Source organism: Nerophis lumbriciformis, linkage group LG08, assembly GCF_033978685.3.
Source record: "Nerophis lumbriciformis linkage group LG08, RoL_Nlum_v2.1, whole genome shotgun sequence".
NCBI classification, from domain to species: domain Eukaryota; kingdom Metazoa; phylum Chordata; class Actinopteri; order Syngnathiformes; family Syngnathidae; genus Nerophis; species Nerophis lumbriciformis.
In genome coordinates, this window is record NC_084555.2 from 53,569,561 (window position 1) to 53,592,549 (window position 22,989).

General features: G+C 36.0%; 1 protein-coding gene across 3 annotated transcripts in view; it reads left to right on the forward strand.

Moving 5' to 3' along the window:
• ptgr2 (prostaglandin reductase 2) overlaps window positions 1-21,831 on the forward strand; it is a 41,642-nt gene extending 19,811 nt beyond the window's left edge. For all 3 annotated transcript variants that reach the window (XM_061969191.1, XM_061969189.2, XM_061969190.1), the window contains 2 exons: window positions 1,902-1,941; window positions 21,663-21,831. In XM_061969191.1, the coding sequence (XP_061825175.1) occupies window positions 1,902-1,941; window positions 21,663-21,727 (105 nt within the window). In that variant the 3' untranslated portion in view covers window positions 21,728-21,831. The remainder of the gene's footprint in view (window positions 1-1,901; window positions 1,942-21,662) is intronic.
• The last annotated feature ends 1,158 nt before the right edge of the window (window positions 21,832-22,989 follow it).

Consider the following 22,989-nt stretch of genomic DNA (forward strand, 5'->3'; position numbering starts at 1 on the left):
TTAATTATTTCTAACAAATTGTGTTATGCGAGGAAAATCATCATCAAAATCAATCAGGGTTGCTAAATTAATCTATTTTAGCCATGTAATATTTTTTTTTACAATTATTAATTTCAAAAATTGTTTTATTTTAAAATATGACAATATTATAATATATTATAAAATGTAATTATTTTTATAATAATTATATAATATAATGATAATACAATTATAATACATTTAATATAAAAAATATTGTAAAAGACTAAATATTTTGTAGTAAAAAAATATATATATAAAATAATAATATAATTATAATAGAATATATATAATGCAAATAATACAATTATTTCAAACAATTATGAAAGTTTAAATACTTTTTACAATATGATTATAATGGTACATATAATATCTAATGAATGAATAATACAATTGTATTAAAAATTGTTATAAAATATATATATATATATCTGGGATTTTTTCATTACATTAGATTCTAACAAAACCTTTATTTGAACGTTCTAGACTCCTGTTTTTTCAATGTTTTTATTGATTTATTATTATTTTAATTTAAACAATTTTTTCCTTATTAATTCTATAAGCTATATATTTTTTAAAGTAATTAGTCATTTAATTCTTTCTAACAAATTGTGTTATGCGAGGAAAATCATCATCAAAATCATTCAGGGTTGCTAAATTAATCTATTTTAGCCATGGAATATTTTTTTTACAGTTATTAATTTATAAAATGTATTTGTTTTATTTTAAAATATGACAAATTTATAATATATTATAAAATGTAATTATTTGTATAATAAGTTACTGTCCCATAGCCACGCCCCCTCAGTTAATATACTTACTGTCCTATAGCCACGCCCCCTCAGGTAATATACTTACTGTCCCATAGCCAAGCCCCCTGAGGTAATATACTAACTGTCCCATAGCCAAGCCCCCTCAGGTAATATACTTACTGTCCCATAGCCAAGCCCCCTCAGGTAATATACTTCCGTTGTTGTGACCTCTGTTTACAATCTGTTAAGTCAACAATAGACATAAAATTAGCGATCATAAAGCTTCATTATGACGTTGCTTTCGTCACTTGATTGACGTTCAAGGCACCCGATGGCTGCTGCCAGCTCGGTGTGAAGGGAAAAAAAGGTGAGAAACGCTTTTTATTGTAACCGTACCTGCCGTCAAAAGCCTAAAAGCTGACCGCACAGTTCCTGTCTTCACAATAAAAGTGCTGCTCTATCCTGACTGCACTAACAAAATAAGAGTCTCTGAAAGCTAGTTTGCCGTCAATGTATGTCTTGTAAAGTGTTGAGAGACCAGGTGTGTGGCCGCAGTAAACACCAATCATTTTATTCTGACTGGTAAACATTTTTATTAAAGTAACTCTTTAATTGTGAAGAAAAAGACAAACGTGTTGCTTTAAACCACTAATGGTTACAGAAGTGTTCTTGTTATATTTTGTGTTGAATATGTAACCGTTAGGAAGTTGCAAACACCACCTTTAAACTAACAATGGACTTATGTTCTAATCCAGAAAATTAAATAAAGAGTTCAGATGTATTAAAGTGTTCGCACGCACATTTCTTTGTTACGTCATAATCAACTTGAAATCCGCCACAGATGTGCGCGCCCAGACCACGCCCCCTCATAAATATGCAACTTTTATTGAAAGCAGCCATGTGCTTTGAGCGCGCCACGCCTGACCAATCACAAGCCAGTGGGAGGGGCTTCTTACTCGGGTTTGGCGGGAAGACAGAATTACTGTCTTGAGAACTTAAGGCAAGGATGAAATATTAAAAAAAAGAAATGGTGTTTACAAAATGTGTTTATACATTTTAATGTCATTGTGATTTTTATTTATTTTTTAAAGTGTAAACTTTTGGTGGAATGTAATTCTTTTGAAATTGCAGGTGCTGGAAACTGTGGAGAATGGCATTGAAAACATGGGAGGTATGGCCTTCAAGTTTGTTGGGAACATTCTACACCAAATAATCATCTACTATTATTATTTTATTATTCCCTGATTACCCAGAATTCCTGGCTTTCTGGGTCATTTTGCCCATTGAAAACCAACTTGCACAATTGCCATATTTCTCAACCAATTCAAACCATTTCCCAAAACACTCACCTTGGACAATCAACCGTTTTTGACCATTCCCCCTTCAAAACATTCCTCTTAGCTTCTTTTGTTTTCGTAAAAATTCCCGACTTCCCCAAAATTCCGAAGTGCCAATTCAAACTGTTACTATGCCAACATTTGTCAACCGTTTCGAAAAATTCCAACACCAACCCATTCATATCATCTTGGACGATTGTGGTATTATATATTTTTTCAAAAATTCCCAGTTTTCCTGAAATTCCAAAATTTCTAGGAAATTCCCATTCAAATGAATGGACATATTCAAAGTTCTACAATTCTCAAAAATTTGCGTCATTTTTTACCCGATTCCGACCTTTCAGCCATCCACACACACACTACTCTTCTGATATTTCAAACCCAAAACATGTTTTCCCTTACCCAAATATCCCAGATTACCCAGAAATCCTGGTTTTCCGGGTCATTTTGCCCGTTGAAAATGAATGGGCCTTTTTTCCAACTTGCACAATTGCCATATTTCTCAACCAATTCAAACCATTCCACAAAACACTCACATTGGACAATCAAACTACCATTTTCCAATTTCAGAAAAATTCCAGGAATTCCCCAGAATTCCCGGTTTTTACCTCCTCCTTTAAGGTTTTAACAGTCCACATTTTTCAACTGCTTTTGACCATTCCACCTTCAAAACATTCCTCTTAGCTTGTTTTGTTTTTGTAAAATTTCCCAGTTTTCCCAAAATTCCAGGAATTCCGACTGTTAAAAACTGTTACTATGCCAACATTTTTCAACCGTTTCGAAAAATTCCAACACCAACCCATTCATATCATCTTGGACAATTGTGGTATTATATATATATTTTCAAAATTTCCCGGTTTTCCTGAAATTCCCAATTTGTTGGGAAATTCCCATTCAAATGAATGGACATATTCAAAGTTCTACAATTCTCAAAAATTTGCGTCATTTTTTACCCGATTCCGACCTTTCAGCCATCCACACACACACTACTCTTCTGATATTTCAAGCCCAAAACATGTTTTCCCTTACCCAAATATCCCAGATTACCCAGAAATCCTGGTTTTCCGGGTCATTTTGCGCGTTGAAAATGAATGGGCCTTTTTTCCAACTTGCACAATTGCCATATTTCTCAACCAATTCAAACCATTTCGCAAAACACTCACCTTGGACAATCAAACTACCATTTTCCGATTTCCAGGAATTCCCGGTTTTTACCTCTTCCTTTAAGGTTTTAACAGTGCACATTTTTCAACCGTTTTTGACCATTCCCCCTTCAAAACATTCCTCTTAGCTTGTTTTGTTTTCGTAAAAATTCCCAATTTTCCCAAAATTCCAGGATTTCCGAAGTGCCAATTCAAACTGTTACTATGCCAACATTTGTCAACCGTTTAATTCCCGGTTTTCCTGAAATTCCCAAATTTCTAGGAAATTCCCATTCAAATGAATGGACATATATTCATAGTTTTACAATTCCCAAAATTTTGCGTAATTTTTTTTACCCGATTCCGACCTTTCAGCCATCCACACGTTCTGATATTTCAAACCCAAAACATTATTTTCCCTTTCCCCAAATATCCCAGATTACCCAGAAATCCTGGTTTCCCGGGTCATTGTGCCCATTGAAAATGGTGCATTTTTCGAACTTGCACAATTGCCATATTTCTCAACCAATTCAAACCATTCCACAAAACACTCACTTTGGACAATCAAACTACCATTTTCCAATTTCAGAAAAATTCCAGGAATTCCCGGTTTTTACCTCTTCCTTTAAGGTTTTAACAGTGCACATTTTTCAACCGTTTTTGACCATTCCACCTTCAAAACATTCCTCTTAGCTTGTTTTGTTTTTGTAAAAATTCCCAGTTTTCCCAAAATTCCAGGAATTCCGAAGTGCCAATTCAAACTGTTACTCTGCCAACATTTGTCAACCGTTTCAAAAAATTCCAACACCAACCCATTCATATCATCTTGGACAATTGTGGTATTATATATTTTTAAAAATTCCCGGTTTTCCTGAAATTCCCAAATTTCTAATAAATTCCCATTCAAATGAATGGACATATTCAAAGTTCTACAATTCTCAAAAATTTGCGTCATTTTTTACCCAATTCCGACCTTTCAGCCATCCACACACACACACTACTCTTCTGATATTTCAAACCCAAAACATGTTTTCCCTTTCCCCAAATATCCCAGATTACCCAGAAATCCTGGTTTCCCGGGTCATTGTGCCCGTTGAAAATGAATGGGCCTTTTTTCCAACTTGCACAATTGCCATATTTCTCAACCAATTCAAACCATTCCGCAAAACACTCACCTTGGACAATCAAACTACCATTTTCCGATTTCCAGGAATTCCCGGTTTTTACCTCTTCCTTTAAGGTTTTAACAGTGCACATTTTTCAACCGTTTTTGACCATTCCCCCTTCAAAACATTCCTCTTAGCTTGTTTTGTTTTCGTAAAAATTCCCAATTTTCCCAAAATTCCAGGATTTCCGAAGTGCCAATTCAAACTGTTACTATGCCAACATTTGTCAACCGTTTAATTCCCGGTTTTCCTGAAATTCCCAAATTTCTAGGAAATTCCCATTCAAATGAATGGACATATATTCATAGTTTTACAATTCCCAAAATTTTGCGTAATTTTTTTTACCCGATTCCGACCTTTCAGCCATCCACACGTTCTGATATTTCAAACCCAAAACATTATTTTCCCTTTCCCCAAATATCCCAGATTACCCAGAAATCCTGGTTTCCCGGGTCATTGTGCCCATTGAAAATGGTGCATTTTTCGAACTTGCACAATTGCCATATTTCTCAACCAATTCAAACCATTCCACAAAACACTCACCTTGGACAATCAAACTACCATTTTCCAATTTCAGAAAAATTCCAGGAATTCCCGGTTTTTACCTCTTCCTTTAAGGTTTTAACAGTGCACATTTTTCAACCGTTTTTGACCATTCCACCTTCAAAACATTACTCTTAGGTTGTTTTGTTTTTGTAAAAATTCCCAGTTTTCACAAAATTCCAGGAATTCCGAAGTGCCAATTCAAACTGTTACTATGCCAACATTTGTCAACCGTTTCAAAAAATTCCAACACCAACCCATTCATATCATCTTGGACAATTGTGGTATTATATATATATTAAAAAATTCCCGGTTTTCCTGAAATTCCCAAATTTCTAGGAAATTCCCATTCAAATGAATGGACATATTCATACTTCTACAATTCCCAAAATTTTGCGTAATTTTTTTTTACCCGATTCCGACCTTTCAGCCATCCACACACACACTACTCTTCTGATATTTCAAGCCCAAAACATGTTTTCCCTTACCCAAATATCCCAGATTACCCAGAAATCCTGGTTTTCCGGGTCATTTTGCACGTTGAAAATGAATGGGCCTTTTTTCCAACTTGCACAATTGCCATATTTCTCAACCAATTCAAACCATTCCACAAAACACTCACCTTGGACAATCAAACTACCATTTTCCAATTTCAGAAAAATTCCAGGAATTCCCCAGAATTCCCGGTTTTTACCTCTTCCTTTAAGGTTTTAACAGTCCACATTTTTCAACCGCTTTTGACCATTCCACCTTCAAAACATTCCTCTTAGCTTGTTTTGTTTTTGTAAAAATTCCCAGTTTTCCCAAAATTCCAGGAATTCCGACTGTTAAAAACTGTTACTATGCCAACATTTTTCAACCGTTTCGAAAAATTCCAACACCAACCCATTCATATCATCTTGGACAATTGTGGTATTATATTTTCAAAATTTCCCGGTTTTCCTGAAATTCCCATTTTTGGGGGAAATTCCCATTCAAATGAATGGACATATTCAAAGTTCTACAATTCTCAAAATGTTGCGTCATTTTTTACCCGATTCCGACCTTTCAGCCATCCACACACACACTACTTTTCTGATATTTCAAACCCAAAACATGTTTTCCCTTACCCAAATATCCCAGATTACCCAGAAATCCTGGTTTTCCAGGTCATTGTGCCCATTAAAAATGGTGCATTTTTCGAACTTGCACAATTGCCATATTTCTCAACCAATTCAAACCATTCCACAAAACACTCACCTTGGACAATCAAACTACCATTTTCCAATTTCAGAAAAATTCCAGGAATTCCCGGTTTTTACCTCTTCCTTTAAGGTTTTAACAGTACACGTTTTTCAACCGTTTTTGACCATTCCACCTTCAAAACATTCCTCTTAGGTTGTTTTGTTTTCATAAAAATTCCCAGTTTTCCCAAAATTCCAGGAATTCCGAAGTGCCAATTCAAACTGTTACTATGCCAACATTTGTCAACCGTTTCAAAAAATTCCAACACCAACCCATTCATATCATCTTGGACAATTGTGGTAATATATTTTCAAAAATTCCCGGTTTTCCTGAAATTCCCAAATTTCTAGGAAATTCCCATTCAAATGAATGGACATATTCATAGTTCTACAATTCCCAAAATTTTGCGTAATTTTTTTACCCGATTCCGACCTTTCAGCCATCCACACACACACACTACTCTTCTGATATTTCAAACCCAAAACATGTTTTCCCTTTCCCCAAATATCCCAGATTACCCAGAAATCCTGGTTTCCCGGGTCATTGTGCCCATTGAAAATGGTGCATTTTTCGAACTTGCACAATTGCCATATTTCTCAACCAATTCAAACCATTCCACAAAACACTCACCTTGGACAATCAAACTACCATTTTCCAATTTCAGAAAAATTCCAGGAATTCCCGGTTTTTACCTCTTCCTTTAAGGTTTTAACAGTGCACATTTTTCAACCGTTTTTGACCATTCCACCTTCAAAACATTCCTCTTAGGTTGTTTTGTTTTCGTAAAAATTCCCAGTTTTCCCAAAATTCCAGGAATTCCGAAGTGCCAATTCAAACTGTTACTATGCCAACATTTGTCAACCGTTTAAAAAAATTCCAACACCAACCCATTCATATCATCTTGGACAATTGTGGTATTATATATTTTTAAAAATTCCCGGTTTTCCTGAAATTCCCAAATTTCTAGAAAATTCCCATTCAAATGAAAGGACATATTCAAAGTTCTACAATTCTCAAAAATGTGCGTAATTTTTTACCCGATTCCGACCTTTCAGCCATCCACACACACACTACTCTTCTGATATTTCAAACCCAAAACATGTTTTCCCTTTCCCCAAATATCCCAGATTACCCAGAAATCCTGATTTCCCGGGTCATTGTGCCCATTGAAAATGGTGCATTTTTCGAACTTGCACAATTGCCATATTTCTCAACCAATTCAAACCATTCCACAAAACACTCACATTGGACAATCAAACTAGCATTTTCCAATTTCAGAAATTTTTTTTACCTCTTCCTTTAAGGTTTTAACAGTCCACATTTTTCAACCGCTTTTGACCATTCCACCTTCAAAACATTCCTCTTAGCTTGTTTTGTTTTTGTAAAAATTCCCAGTTTTCCCAAAATTCCAGGAATTCCGACTGTTAAAAACTGTTACTATGCCAACATTTTTCAACCGTTTCGAAAAATTCCAACACCAACCCATTCATATCATCTTGGACAACTGTGGTAATATATTTTCAAAAATTCCCGGTTTTCCTGAAATTCCCAAATTTCTAGGAAATTCCCATTCAAATATATTCATAGTTTTACAATTCCCAAAATTTTGCGTAATTTTTTTTACCCGATTCCGACCTTTCAGCCATCCACCCGTTCTGATATTTCAAACCCAAAACATGTTTTCCCTTTCCCCAAATATCCCAGATTACCCAGAAATCCTGGTTTCCCGGGTCATTGTGCCCATTGAAAATGGTGCATTTTTCAAACTTGCACAATTGCCATATTTCTCAACCAATTCAAACACTCACCTTGGACAATCAAACTACCATTTTCCAATTTCAGAAAAATTCCAGGAATTCCCGGTTTTTACCTCTTCCTTTAAGGTTTTAACAGTGCACATTTTTCAACCGTTTTGACCATTCCACCTTCAAAACATTCCTCTTAGCTTGTTTTGTTTTCGTAAAAATTCCCAATTTTCCCAAAATTCCAGGATTTCCGAAGTGCCAATTCAAACTGTTACTATGCCAACATTTTTCAACCGTTTCGAAAAATTCCAACACCAACCCATTCATATCATCTTGGACAATTGTGGTAATATATTTTCAAAAATTCCCGGTTTTCCTGAAATTCCCAAATTTCTAGGAAATTCCCATTCAAATATATTCATAGTTTTACAATTCCCAAAATTTTGCGTAATTTTTTTTACCCGATTCCGACCTTTCAGCCATCCACCCGTTCTGATATTTCAAACCCAAAACATGTTTTCCCTTTCCCCAAATATCCCAGATTACCCAGAAATCCTGGTTTCCCGGGTCATTGTGCCCATTGAAAATGGTGCATTTTTCAAACTTGCACAATTGCCATATTTCTCAACCAATTCAAACACTCACCTTGGACAATCAAACTACCATTTTCCAATTTCAGAAAAATTCCAGGAATTCCCGGTTTTTACCTCTTCCTTTAAGGTTTTAACAGTGCACATTTTTCAACCGTTTTGACCATTCCACCTTCAAAACATTCCTCTTAGCTTGTTTTGTTTTCGTAAAAATTCCCAATTTTCCCAAAATTCCAGGATTTCCGAAGTGCCAATTCAAACTGTTACTATGCCAACATTTTTCAACCGTTTCGAAAAATTCCAACACCAACCCATTCATATCATCTTGGACAATTGTGGTAATATATTTTCAAAAATTCCCGGTTTTCCTGAAATTCCCAAATTTCTAGGAAATTCCCATTCAAATGAATGGACATATTCAAAGTTCTACAATTCTCAAAAATTTGCGTCATTTCTTACCCGATTCCGACCTTTCAGCCATCCACACACACACTACTCTTCTGATATTTCAAACCCAAAACATGTTTTCCCTTACCCAAATATCCCAGATTACCCAGAAATCCTTGTTTTCCGGGTCATTTTGCCCATTGAAAATGAATGGGCCTTTTTTCCAACTTGCACAATTGCCATATTTCTCAACCAATTCAAACCATTCCGCAAAACACTCACCTTGGACAATCAAACTACCATTTTCCAATTTCAGAAAAATTCCAGGAATTCCCGGTTTTGACCTCTTCCTTTAAGGTTTTAACAGTGCACGTTTTTCAACCGTTTTTGACCATTCCACCTTCAAAACATTCCTCTTAGGTTGTTTTGTTTTCGTAAAAATTCCCAGTTTTCCCAAAATTCCAGGAATTCCGAAGTGCCAATTCAAACTGTTACTATGCCAACATTTTTAAACCATTTCGAAAAATTCCAACACCAACCCATTCATATCATCTTGGACAATTGTGGTATTATATATATTTTCAAAAATTCCCGGTTTTCCTGAAATTCCCAAATTTCTAGGAAATTCCCATTCAAATGAATGGACATATTCAAAGTTCTACAATTCTCAAAAATTTGCGTCATTTCTTACCCGATTCCGACCTTTCAGCCATCCACACACACACTACTCTTCTGATATTTCAAACCCAAAACATGTTTTCCCTTTCCCCAAATATCCTAGATTACCCAGAAATCCTGATTTCCCGGGTCATTGTGCCCATTGAAAATGGTGCATTTTTCGAACTTGCACAATTGCCATATTTCTCAACCAATTCAAACCATTCCACAAAACACTCACATTGGACAATCAAACTAGCATTTTCCAATTTCAGAAATTTTTTTTACCTCTTCCTTTAAGGTTTTAACAGTCCACATTTTTCAACCGCTTTTGACCATTCCACCTTCAAAACATTCCTCTTAGCTTGTTTTGTTTTTGTAAAAATTCCCAGTTTTCCCAAAATTCCAGGAATTCCGACTGTTAAAAACTGTTACTATGCCAACATTTTTCAACCGTTTCGAAAAATTCCAACACCAACCCATTCATATCATCTTGGACAACTGTGGTAATATATTTTCAAAAATTCCCGGTTTTCCTGAAATTCCCAAATTTCTAGGAAATTCCCATTCAAATATATTCATAGTTTTACAATTCCCAAAATTTTGCGTAATTTTTTTTACCCGATTCCGACCTTTCAGCCATCCACCCGTTCTGATATTTCAAACCCAAAACATGTTTTCCCTTTCCCCAAATATCCCAGATTACCCAGAAATCCTGGTTTCCCGGGTCATTGTGCCCATTGAAAATGGTGCATTTTTCAAACTTGCACAATTGCCATATTTCTCAACCAATTCAAACACTCACCTTGGACAATCAAACTACCATTTTCCAATTTCAGAAAAATTCCAGGAATTCCCGGTTTTTACCTCTTCCTTTAAGGTTTTAACAGTGCACATTTTTCAACCGTTTTGACCATTCCACCTTCAAAACATTCCTCTTAGCTTGTTTTGTTTTCGTAAAAATTCCCAATTTTCCCAAAATTCCAGGATTTCCGAAGTGCCAATTCAAACTGTTACTATGCCAACATTTTTCAACCGTTTCGAAAAATTCCAACACCAACCCATTCATATCATCTTGGACAATTGTGGTAATATATTTTCAAAAATTCCCGGTTTTCCTGAAATTCCCAAATTTCTAGGAAATTCCCATTCAAATATATTCATAGTTTTACAATTCCCAAAATTTTGCGTAATTTTTTTTACCCGATTCCGACCTTTCAGCCATCCACCCGTTCTGATATTTCAAACCCAAAACATGTTTTCCCTTTCCCCAAATATCCCAGATTACCCAGAAATCCTGGTTTCCCGGGTCATTGTGCCCATTGAAAATGGTGCATTTTTCAAACTTGCACAATTGCCATATTTCTCAACCAATTCAAACACTCACCTTGGACAATCAAACTACCATTTTCCAATTTCAGAAAAATTCCAGGAATTCCCGGTTTTTACCTCTTCCTTTAAGGTTTTAACAGTGCACATTTTTCAACCGTTTTGACCATTCCACCTTCAAAACATTCCTCTTAGCTTGTTTTGTTTTCGTAAAAATTCCCAATTTTCCCAAAATTCCAGGATTTCCGAAGTGCCAATTCAAACTGTTACTATGCCAACATTTTTCAACCGTTTCGAAAAATTCCAACACCAACCCATTCATATCATCTTGGACGATTGTGGTAATATATTTTCAAAAATTCCCGGTTTTCCTGAAATTCCCAAATTTCTAGGAAATTCCCATTCAAATGAATGGACATATTCAAAGTTCTACAATTCTCAAAAATTTGCGTCATTTCTTACCCGATTCCGACCTTTCAGCCATCCACACACACTATACTCTTCTGACATTTCAAACCCAAAACATGTTTTCCCTTACCCAAATATCCCAGATTACCCAGAAATCCTTGTTTTCCGGGTCATTTTGCCCATTGAAAATGAATGGGCCTTTTTTCCAACTTGCACAATTGCCATATTTCTCAACCAATTCAAACCATTCCGCAAAACACTCACCTTGGACAATCAAACTACCATTTTCCAATTTCAGAAAAATTCCAGGAATTCCCGGTTTTGACCTCTTCCTTTAAGGTTTTAACAGTGCACGTTTTTCAACCGTTTTTGACCATTCCACCTTCAAAACATTCCTCTTAGGTTGTTTTGTTTTCGTAAAAATTCCCAGTTTTCCCAAAATTCCAGGAATTCCGAAGTGCCAATTCAAACTGTTACTATGCCAACATTTTTAAACCATTTCGAAAAATTCCAACACCAACCCATTCATATCATCTTGGACAATTGTGGTATTATATATATATTCAAAAATTCCCGGTTTTCCTGAAATTCCCAAATTTTTAGGAAATTCCCATTCAAATGAATGGATATATTCAAAGTTCTACAATTCTCAAAAATGTGCGTCATTTTTTACCCGATTCCGACCTTTCAGCCATCCACACACACGCTACTCTTCTGATATTTCAAGCCCAAAACATGTTTTCCCTTACCCCAAATATCCCAGATTACCCAGAAATCCTGATTTCCCGGGTCATTGTGCCCATTGAAAATGGTGCATTTTTCGAACTTGCACAATTGCCATATTTCTCAACCAATTCAAACCATTCCACAAAACACTCACATTGGACAATCAAACTAGCATTTTCCAATTTCAGAAAAATTCCAGGAATTCCCCAGAATTCCCGGTTTTTACCTCTTCCTTTAAGGTTTTAACAGTCCACATTTTTCAACCGCTTTTGACCATTCCACCTTCAAAACATTCCTCTTAGCTTGTTTTGTTTTTGTAAAAATTCCCAGTTTTCCCAAAATTCCAGGAATTCCGACTGTTAAAAACTGTTACTATGCCAACATTTTTCAACCGTTTCGAAAAATTCCAACACCAACCCATTCATATCATCTTGGACAATTGTGGTATTATATTTTCAAAATTTCCTGGTTTTCCTGAAATTCCCAATTTTTGGGGAAATTCCCATTCAAATGAAAGGACATATTCAAAGTTCTACAATTCTCAAAATTTTGCGTCATTTTTTACCCGATTCCGACCTTTCAGCCATCCACACACACACTACTCTTCTGATATTTCAAACACCAAACATGTTTTCCCTTACCCAAATATCCCAGATTACTCAGAAATCCTGGTTTCCCGGGTCATTGTGCCCATTAAAAATGGTGCATTTTTCGAACTTGCACAATTGCCATATTTCTCAACCAATTCAAACCATTCCACAAAACACTCACATTGGACAATCAAACTAGCATTTTCCAATTTCAGAAAAATTCCAGGAATTCCCAGAATTCCCAATTTTTACCTCTTCCTTTAAGGTTTTAACAGTCCACATTTTTCAACCGCTTTTGACCATTCCACCTTCAAAACATTCCTCTTAGCTTGTTTTGTTTTTGTAAAAATTCCCAGTTTTCCCAAAATTCCAGGAATTCCGACTGTTAAAAACTGTTACTATGCCAACATTTTTCAACCGTTTCGAAAAATTCCAACACCAACCCATTCATATCATCTTGGACAATTGTGGTATTATATATATTTTCAAAATTTCCCGGTTTTCCTGAAATTCCCAAATTTCTAGGAAATTCCCATTCAAATGAAAGGACACATATTCATAGTTTTACAATTCTCAAAAATTTGCGTCATTTTTTTACCCGATTCCGACCTTTCAGCCATCCACACACACACTACTCTTCTGATATTTCAAACCCAAAACATGTTTTCCCTTACCCAAATATCCCAGATTACCCAGAAATCCTGGTTTCCCGGGCCATTGTGCCCATTGAAAATGGTGCATTTTTCGAACTTGCACAATTGCCATATTTCTCAACCAATTCAAACCATTCCACAAAACACTCACCTTGGACAATCAAACTACCATTTTCCAATTTCAGAAAAATTCCATGAATTCCCAGAATTCCCGGTTTTTACCTCTTCCTTTAAGGTTTTAACAGTGCAAATTTTTCAACAGTTTTTGACCATTCCACATTCAAAACATTCCTCTTAGCTTGTTTTGTTTTCATAAAAATTCCCAGTTTTCCCAAAATTCCAGGAATTCCAAAGTGCCAATTCAAATTGTTACTATGCCAACATTTGTCAACCGTTTCGAAAAATTCCAACACCAAACCATTCATATCATCTTGGACAATTGTGGTATTATATATATTTTCAAAAATTCCCGGTTTTCCTGAAATTCCCAAATTTCTTGGAAATTTTATTCAAATGAATGGACATATTCAAAGTTCTACAATTCTCAAAAATGTGCGTCAATTTTTACCCGATTCCGACCTTTCAGCCATCCACACACACACACTACTCTTCTGATATTTCAAACCCAAAACATGTTTTCCCTTTCCCCAAATATCCCAGATTACCCAGAAATCCTGGTTTCCCGGGTCATTGTGCCCATTGAAAATGGTGCATTTTTCGAACTTGCACAATTGCCATATTTCTCAACCAATTCAAACCATTCCGCAAAACACTCACCTTGGACAATCAAACTACCATTTTCCAATTTCAGAAAAATTCCAGGAATTCCCGGTTTTTACCTCTTCCTTTAAGGTTTTAACAGTACACGTTTTTCAACCGTTTTTGACCATTCCACCTTCAAAACATTCCTCTTAGGTTGTTTTGTTTTCATAAAAATTCCCAGTTTTCCCAAAATTCCAGGAATTCCGAAGTGCCAATTCAAACTGTTACTATGCCAACATTTGTCAACCGTTTCAAAAAATTCCAACACCAACCCATTCATATCATCTTGGACAATTGTGGTAATATATTTTCAAAAATTCCCGGTTTTCCTGAAATTCCCAAATTTCTAGGAAATTCCCATTCAAATGAATGGACATATTCATAGTTCTACAATTCCCAAAATTGTTCGTAATTTTTTTACCCGATTCCGACCTTTCAGCCATCCACACACACACACTACTCTTCTGATATTTCAAACCCAAAACATGTTTTCCCTTTCCCCAAATATCCCAGATTACCCAGAAATCCTGGTTTCCCGGGTCATTGTGCCCATTGAAAATGGTGCATTTTTCGAACTTGCACAATTGCCATATTTCTCAACCAATTCAAACCATTCCGCAAAACACTCACCTTGGACAATCAAACTAGCATTTTCCAATTTCAGAAAAATTCCAGGAATTCCCGGTTTTTATCTCTTCCTTTAAGGTTTTAACAGTCCACATTTGTCAACCGTTTTTGACCATTCCACCTTCAAAACATTCCTCTTAGCTTGTTTAGTTTTTGTAAAAATTCCCAGTTTTCCCAAAATTCCAGGAATTCCGACTGTTAAAAACTGTTACTATGCCAACATTTTTCAACCGTTTTGAAAAATTCCAACACCAACCCATTCATATCATCTTGGACAATTGTGGTATTATATATATTTTCAAAATGTCCCGGTTTTCCTGAAATTCCCTTTTTTTTGGGAAGTTCCCATTCAAATGAATGGACATATTCAAAGTTCTACAATTCTCCAAAATTTGCGCAATTTTTTACCCGATTCCGACCTTTCAGCAATCCACACACACACTACTCTTCTGATATTTCAAACCCAAAACATGTTTTCCCTTTCCCCAAATATCCCAGATTACCCAGAAATCCTGGTTTCCCGGGTAATTGTGCCCATTGAAAATGGTGCATTTTTCGAACTTGCACAATTGCCATATTTCTCAACCAATTCAAACCATTCCGCAAAACACTCACCTTGGACAATCAAACTACCATTTTCCAATTTCAGAAAAATTCCAGGAATTCCCGGTTTTTACCTCTTCCTTTAAGGTTTTAACAGTGCACATTTTTCAACCGCTTTTGACCATTCCACCTTCAAAACATTCCTCTTAGCTTGTTTTGTTTTTGTAAAATTTCCCAGTTTTCCCAAAATTCCAGGAATTCCGACTGTTAAAAACTGTTACTATGCCAGCATTTTTCAACCGTTTCGAAAAATTCCAACACCAACCCATTCATATCATCTTGGACAATTGTGGTATTATATATATATTTTCAAAATTTCCCGGTTTTCCTGAAATTCCCAATTTGTTGGGAAATTCCCATTCAAATGAATGGACATATTCAAAGTTCTACAATTCTCAAAAATTTGCGTCATTTCTTACCCAATTCCGACCTTTCAGCCATCCACACACACACTACTCTTCTGATATTTCAAACCCAAAACATGTTTTCCCTTACCCAAATATCCCAGATTACCCAGAAATCCTGGTTTTCCGGGTCATTTTGCCCGTTGAAAATGAATGGGCCTTTTTTCCAACTTGCACAATTGCCATATTTCTCAACCAATTCAAACCATTCCGCAAAACACTCACCTTGGACAATCAAACTACCATTTTCCAATTTCAGAAAAATTCCAGGAATTCCCGGTTTTTACCTCTTCCTTTAAGGTTTTAACAGTGCACATTTTTCAACCGTTTTTGACCATTCCACCTTCAAAACATTCCTCTTAGGTTGTTTTGTTTTTGTAAAAATTCCCAGTTTTCCCAAAATTCCAGGAATTCCGAAGTGCCAATTCAAACTGTTACTATGCCAACATTTTTCAACCCTTTCGAAAAATTCCAACACCAACCCATTCATATCATCTTGGACAATTGTGGTATTATATATATTTTCAAAATGTCCCAGTTTTCCTGAAATTCCCAAATTTCTAATAAATTCCCATTCAAATGAATGGACATATTCAAAGTTCTACAATTCTCAAAAATTTGCGTCATTTTTTACCCGATTCCGACCTTTCAGCCATCCACACACACACTACTCTTCTGATATTTCAAACCCAAAACATGTTTTCCCTTACCCAAATATCCCAGATTACCCAGAAATCCTGGTTTTCCGGGTCATTTTGCCCATTGAAAATGAATGGGCCTTTTTTCCAACTTGCACAATTGCCATATTTCTCAACCAATTCAAACCATTCCGCAAAACACTCACCTTGGACAATCAAACTACCATTTTCCAATTTCAGAAAAATTCCAGGAATTCACGGTTTTTACCTCTCCCTTTAAGGTTTTAACAGTGCACATTTTTCAAGCGTTTTTGACCATTCCACATTCAAAACATTCCTCTTAGGTTGTTTTGTTTTCATAAAAATTCCCAGTTTTCCCAAAATTCCAGGAATTCCGAAGTGCCAATTCAAACTGTTACTATGCCAACATTTGTCAACCGTTTCAAAAAATTCCAACACCAACCCATTCATATCATCTTGGACAATTGTGGTATTATATTTTCAAAAATTCCCGTTTTTTCCTGAAATTCCCAAATTTCTAGGAAATTCCTATTCAAATGAATGGACATATATTCATAGTTCTACAATTCCCAAAATTTTGCGTAATTTTTTTTTACCCGATTCCGACCTTTCAGCAATCCACACACACACTACTCTTCTGATATTTCAAGCCCAAAACATGTTTTCCCTTACCCAAATATCCCAGATTACCCAGAAATCCTGGTTTTCCGGGTCATTTTGCGCGTTGAAAATGAATGGGCCTTTTTTCCAACTTGCACAATTGCCATATTTCTCAACCAATTCAAACCATTCCGCAAAACACTCACCTTGGACAATCAAACTACCATTTTCCAATTTCAGAAAAATTCCAGGAATTCCCGGTTTTTACCTCTTCCTTTAAGGTTTTAACAGTCCACATTTTTCAACCGCTTTTGACCATTCCACCTTCAAAACATTCCTCTTAGGTTGTTTTGTTTTTGTAAAAATTCCCAGTTTTCCCAAAATTCCAGGAATTCCGAAGTGCCAATTCAAACTGTTACTATGCCAACATTTGTCAACCGTTTCAAAAAATTCCAACACCAACCCATTCATATCATCTTGGACAATTGTGGTAATATATTTTCAAAAATTCCCGGTTTTCCTGAAATTCCCAAATTTCTAGGAAATTCCCATTCAAATGACGGGACATATTCATAGTTCTACAATTCCCAAAATTGTGCGTAATTTCTTTACCCGATTCCGACCTTTCAGCCATCCACACACACACTACTCTTCTGATATTTTAAACCCAAAACATGTTTTCCCTTTCCCCAAATATCCCAGATTACCCAGAAATCCTGGTTTCCCGGGTCATTGTGCCCATTGAAAATGGTGCATTTTTCGAACTTGCACAATTGCCATATTTCTCAACCAATTCAAACCATTCCACATTGGACAATCAAACTAACATTTTCCAATTTCAGAAAAATTCCAGGAATTCCCGGTTTTTACCTCTTCCTTTAAGGTTTTAACAGTGCACATTTTTCAACCGTTTTTGACCATTCCACCTTCAAAACATTCCTCTTAGGTTGTTTTGTTTTTGTAAAAATTCCCAGTTTTCACAAAATTCCAGGAATTCCGAAGTGCCAATTCAAACTGTTACTATGCCAACATTTGTCAACCGTTTCAAAAAATTCCAACACCAACCCATTCATATCATTTTGGAAAATTGTGGTATTATATACATTTTCAAAATGTCCCAGTTTTCCTGAAATTCCCAAATTTCTAATAAATTCCCATTCAAATGAATGGACATATTCAAAGTTCTACAATTCTCAAAAATTTGCATCATTTCTTACCCGATTCCGACCTTTCAGCCATCCACACACACACTACTCTTCTGACATTTCAAACCCAAAACATGTTTTCCCTTACCCAAATATCCCAGATTACCCAAAAATCCTGGTTTTCCGGGTCTTTTTGCCCGTTGAAAATGAATGGGCCTTTTTTCCAACTTGCACAATTGCCATATTTCTCAACCAATTCAAACCATTCCGCAAAACACTCACCTTGGACAATCAAACTACTATTTTCCAATTTCAGAAAATTTCCAGGAATTCCCGGTTATTACCTCTTCCTTTAAGGTTTCAACAGTGCACATTTTTCAACCGTTTTTGACCATTCCACCTTCAAAACATTCCTCTTAGGTTGTTTTGTTTTTGTAAAAATTCCCAGTTTTCCCAAAATTCCAGGAATTCCGAAGTGCCAATTCAAATTGTTACTATGCCAACATTTTTCAACCGTTTCGAAAAATTCCAACACCAACCCATTCATATCATCTTGGACAATTGTGGTATTGTATATATTTTCAAAATTTCCCGGTTTTCCTGAAATTCCCAAATTTCTAGGAAATTCCCATTCAAATGAATGGACATATATTCATAGTTTTACAATTCTCAAAAATTTGCGTCATTTTTTTACCTGATTCCGACCTTTCAGTCATCCACACACACACTACTCTTCTGATATTTCAAACCCAAAACATGTTTTCCCTTACCCAAATATCCCAGATTACCCAGAAATCCTGTTTTTCCGGGTCATTTTCCCCGTTGAAAATGAATGGGCCTTTTTTCCAACTTGCACAATTGCCATATTTCTCAACCAATTCAAACCATTCCACAAAACACTCACCTTGGACAATCAAACTAGCATTTTCCAATTTCAGAAAATTTCCAGGAATTCCCGGTTTTTACCTCTTCCTTTAAGGTTTTAACAGTTCACATTTTTCAACCGTTTTTGACCATTCCACCTTCAAAACATTCCTCTTAGCTTGGTTTGTTTTTGTAAAAATTCCCAGTTTTCCCAAAATTCCAGGAATTCCGACTGTTAAAAACTGTTACTATGCCAACATTTGTCAACCGTTTCAAAAAATTCCAACACCAACCTATTCATATCATCTTGGACAATTGTGGTAATATATTTTCAAAAATTCCCGGTTTTCCTGAAATTCCCAAATTTGTAGGAAATTCCCATTCAAATGAATAGACATATATTCATAGTTTTACAATTCCCAAAATTTTGCGTAATTTTTTTTACCCGATTCCGACCTTTCAGCCATCCACACGTTCTGATATTTCAAACCCAAAACATGTTTTCCCTTTCCCCAAATATCCCAGATTACCCAGAAATCCTGATTTCCCGGGTCATTGTGCCCATTGAAAATGGTGCATTTTTCGAACTTGCACAATTGCCATATTTCTCAACCAATTCAAACCATTCCGCAAAACACTCACCTTGGACAATCAAACTACAATTTTCCAATTTCAGAAAAATTCCAGGAATTCCCGGTTTTTACCTCTTCCTTTAAGGTTTTAACAGTGCACATTTTTCAACCGTTTTTGACCATTCCACCTTCAAAACATTCCTCTTAGCTTGTTTTGTTTTCATAAAAATTCCCAGTTTTCCCAAAACTCCAGGAATTCCGAAGTGCCAATTCAAACTGTTACTATGCCAACATTTGTCAACCGTTTCAAAAAATTCCAACACCAATCCATTCATATCATCTTGGACAATTGTGGTATTATATATATATTCAAAAATTCCCGGCTTTCCTGAAATTCCCAAATTTCTAGGAAATTCCCATTCAAATGAATGGACATATATTCATAGTTCTACAATTCCCAAAATTTTGCGTAATTTTTTTTTACCCGATTCCGACCTTTCAGCAATCCACACACACACTACTCTTCTGATATTTCAAACCCAAAACATGTTTTCCCTTTCCCCAAATATCCCAGATTACCCAGAAATCCTGGTTTCCCGGGCCATTGTGCCCATTGAAAATGGTGCATTTTTCGAACTTGCACAATTGCCATATTTCTCAACCAATTCAAACCATTCCACAAAACACTCACCTTGGACAATCAAACTACCATTTTCCAATTTCAGAAAAATTCCAGGAATTCCCGGTTATTACCTCTTCCTTTAAGGTTTTAACAGTACACATTTTTCAACCGTTTTTGACCATTCCACCTTCAAAACATTCCTCTTAGCTTGTTTTGTTTTCGTAAAAATTCCCAATTTCCCCAAAATTCCAGGAATTCCGAAGTGCCAATTCAAACTGTTACTATGCCAACATTTTTCAACCGTTTCGAAAAATTCCAACATCAACCCATTCATATCATTTTGGACAATTGTGGTATTATATATATTTTCAAAAATTCCCAGTTTTCCTGAAATTCCCAAATTTCTAATAAATTCCCATTCAAATGAATGGACATAATCATAGTTTTACAATTCCCAAAATTTAGCGTAATTTTTTTTTTACCCGATTCCGACCTTTCAGCCATCCACACACACACTACTCTTCTGATATTTCCAGCCCAAAACATGTTTTCCTTACCCAAATATCCCAGATTACCCAGAAATCCTGGTTTTCCGGGTCATTTTGCCCGTTGAAAATGAATGGGCCTTTTTTCCAACTTGCACAATTGCCATATTTCTCAACCAATTCAAACCATTTCCCAAAACACTCACCTTGGACAATCAAACTACCATTTTCCAATTTCAGAAAATTTCCAGGAATTCCCGGTTTTGACCTCTTCCTTTAAGGTTTTAACAGTGCACATTTTTCATCCGTTTTTGACCATTCCACCTTCAAAACATTCTTCTTAGCTTGTTTAGTTTTTGTAAAAATTCCCAGTTTTCCCAAAATTCCAGGAATTCTGACTGTTAAAAACTGTTACTATGCCAACATTTTTCAACCGTTTTGAAAAATTCCAACACCAACCCATTCATATCATCTTGGACAATTGTGGTATTATATATATTTTCAAAATGTCCCGGTTTTCCTGAAATTCCCATTTTTTTGGGGAAATTCCCATTCAAATGAATGGACATATATTCAAAGTTCTACAATTCTCAAAATTTTGCGTCATTTTTTACCCGATTCCGACCTTTCAGCCATCCACACACACACTACTCTTCTGATATTTCAAACCCAAAACATGTTTTCCCTTTCCACAAATTCCCGGTTTTCCCAGAATTTCCCCCCCATTGACAAAGAATGCGAAATATACATATCCCACATTTCTCAACCGACTTGAACCGTTCCACCATCCACACACTCCACTCACCGTGGACATTCAAGCCAGCACGTTTCCCGGTTAGAAAAATTCCCTGATCACCCAAATTACCAGGAATTTCCCATTTAAAATGAATGAGGGGATATACAAACCTCTCCAAATCCCACATTTCTCATCCGATCGGGACCGTTCCAACATCCACACGCTCCACTCACCCTGGACTCTCAAGCATGATCGCGTATCGGCCAATTCTAGTTGTAATTATTGCTAAAATTGTCCGAATTGTTTTGTCTTGCAGTTGCATTCTGCTCAATGATGGAAGGAGGAAACCTGGGCAAGCAGATAATTAAAATAAGCGATTAAGGACACTCAGCAGCGATATATTGTATAGAACATTTTTATTCCACAGCACTATAAACCATGAATTGAAAAAAAAAAAGTGTGGTTGCTCCCTTTTTTCAGTAATAAATGCCATCACTGATGTGTGTGAACATATTTTTTCGAGTGGACAGTGTTCATCATCATCATCATCATCATCATGTGCACGTGACTCAGTGGTGCCCCCTTGTGGCGTGATCAAGCATGGTTAGGGAAGCTGTGCAGAATAACGCTGAGGCAATATGTTGGCCTAACAAACATTCTAACGTGAACGCGAGCAAAATTAGTCGAGTCGTCAGATTGTGCAGGTGTACCTAATGTTGTGGCCTCGTGTGAAGTTGACGCCCCTTATTATTGCAAACATGAAAGTAGCACTGCCGTTCCTTTTGTGCTCCGTTTGTCGTAAAAAGGGGTTTGAAGTCCTTCTGGAAGATATTTCCCAACAAGTGATGTCATCCAGCCCCTTCACCTTGTCAACAGCTCCCCAAACTTGTCAAATTATTTGTCTTTGTCATTAGTTAATAATGTGTAATTAAACCATTACCCATTGTGTTGATTAATAATCTGCTCCGCCGCTCCCAGTCTGTGGAACGCCCTCCCTGACCACCTGAGGGCACCACAGACTGTAGATGCTTTTAAAAAAGGCTTAAAAACCCTTCTTTTGTCAACAGCTCCACAAACGTGTCAAATTATTTCTTTCTCATTAGTTAATAATGTGTAATTAAACCATTACCCATTGTGTTAATGTTCTGCTCCGCCGCTCCCAGTCTGTGGAACGCTCTCCCTGACCACCTGAGGGCACCACAGACTGTAGATGCTTTTAAAAAAGGCTTAAAAACCCTTATAAGCCTTTTTTCTAGTTCTAGTTTTTTTTAATTGTTATCTTTTTATTTATTTTTTTAGTACACTATAAGACTTTGAGGTTGTTTGCTCAATGGAAAGTGCTTTTTACAAATAAAATCTATTATTATTATTATTATTGTGTAATTATATCATAACCCATTGTGTGAATCTCTCTCTGGAACTGTCACATTTGTTTGTGTTTTACAAATATTATAGTTTTTATGTTCTTACTGTCTTGTTATTCATAACCACCTCGTCATAATCTCCCCAAACTTGTCAGCTGGGCTGCAAAAATGTTTAGTCTATTAGTGTTTTTATTCCTAACAAGCCTCCACCTTGTCACATTTGTTAGTGCTGCAATTTCTTGTCCACTTATTGTTTTGTGAAGTATTCTAGTTTTTGTT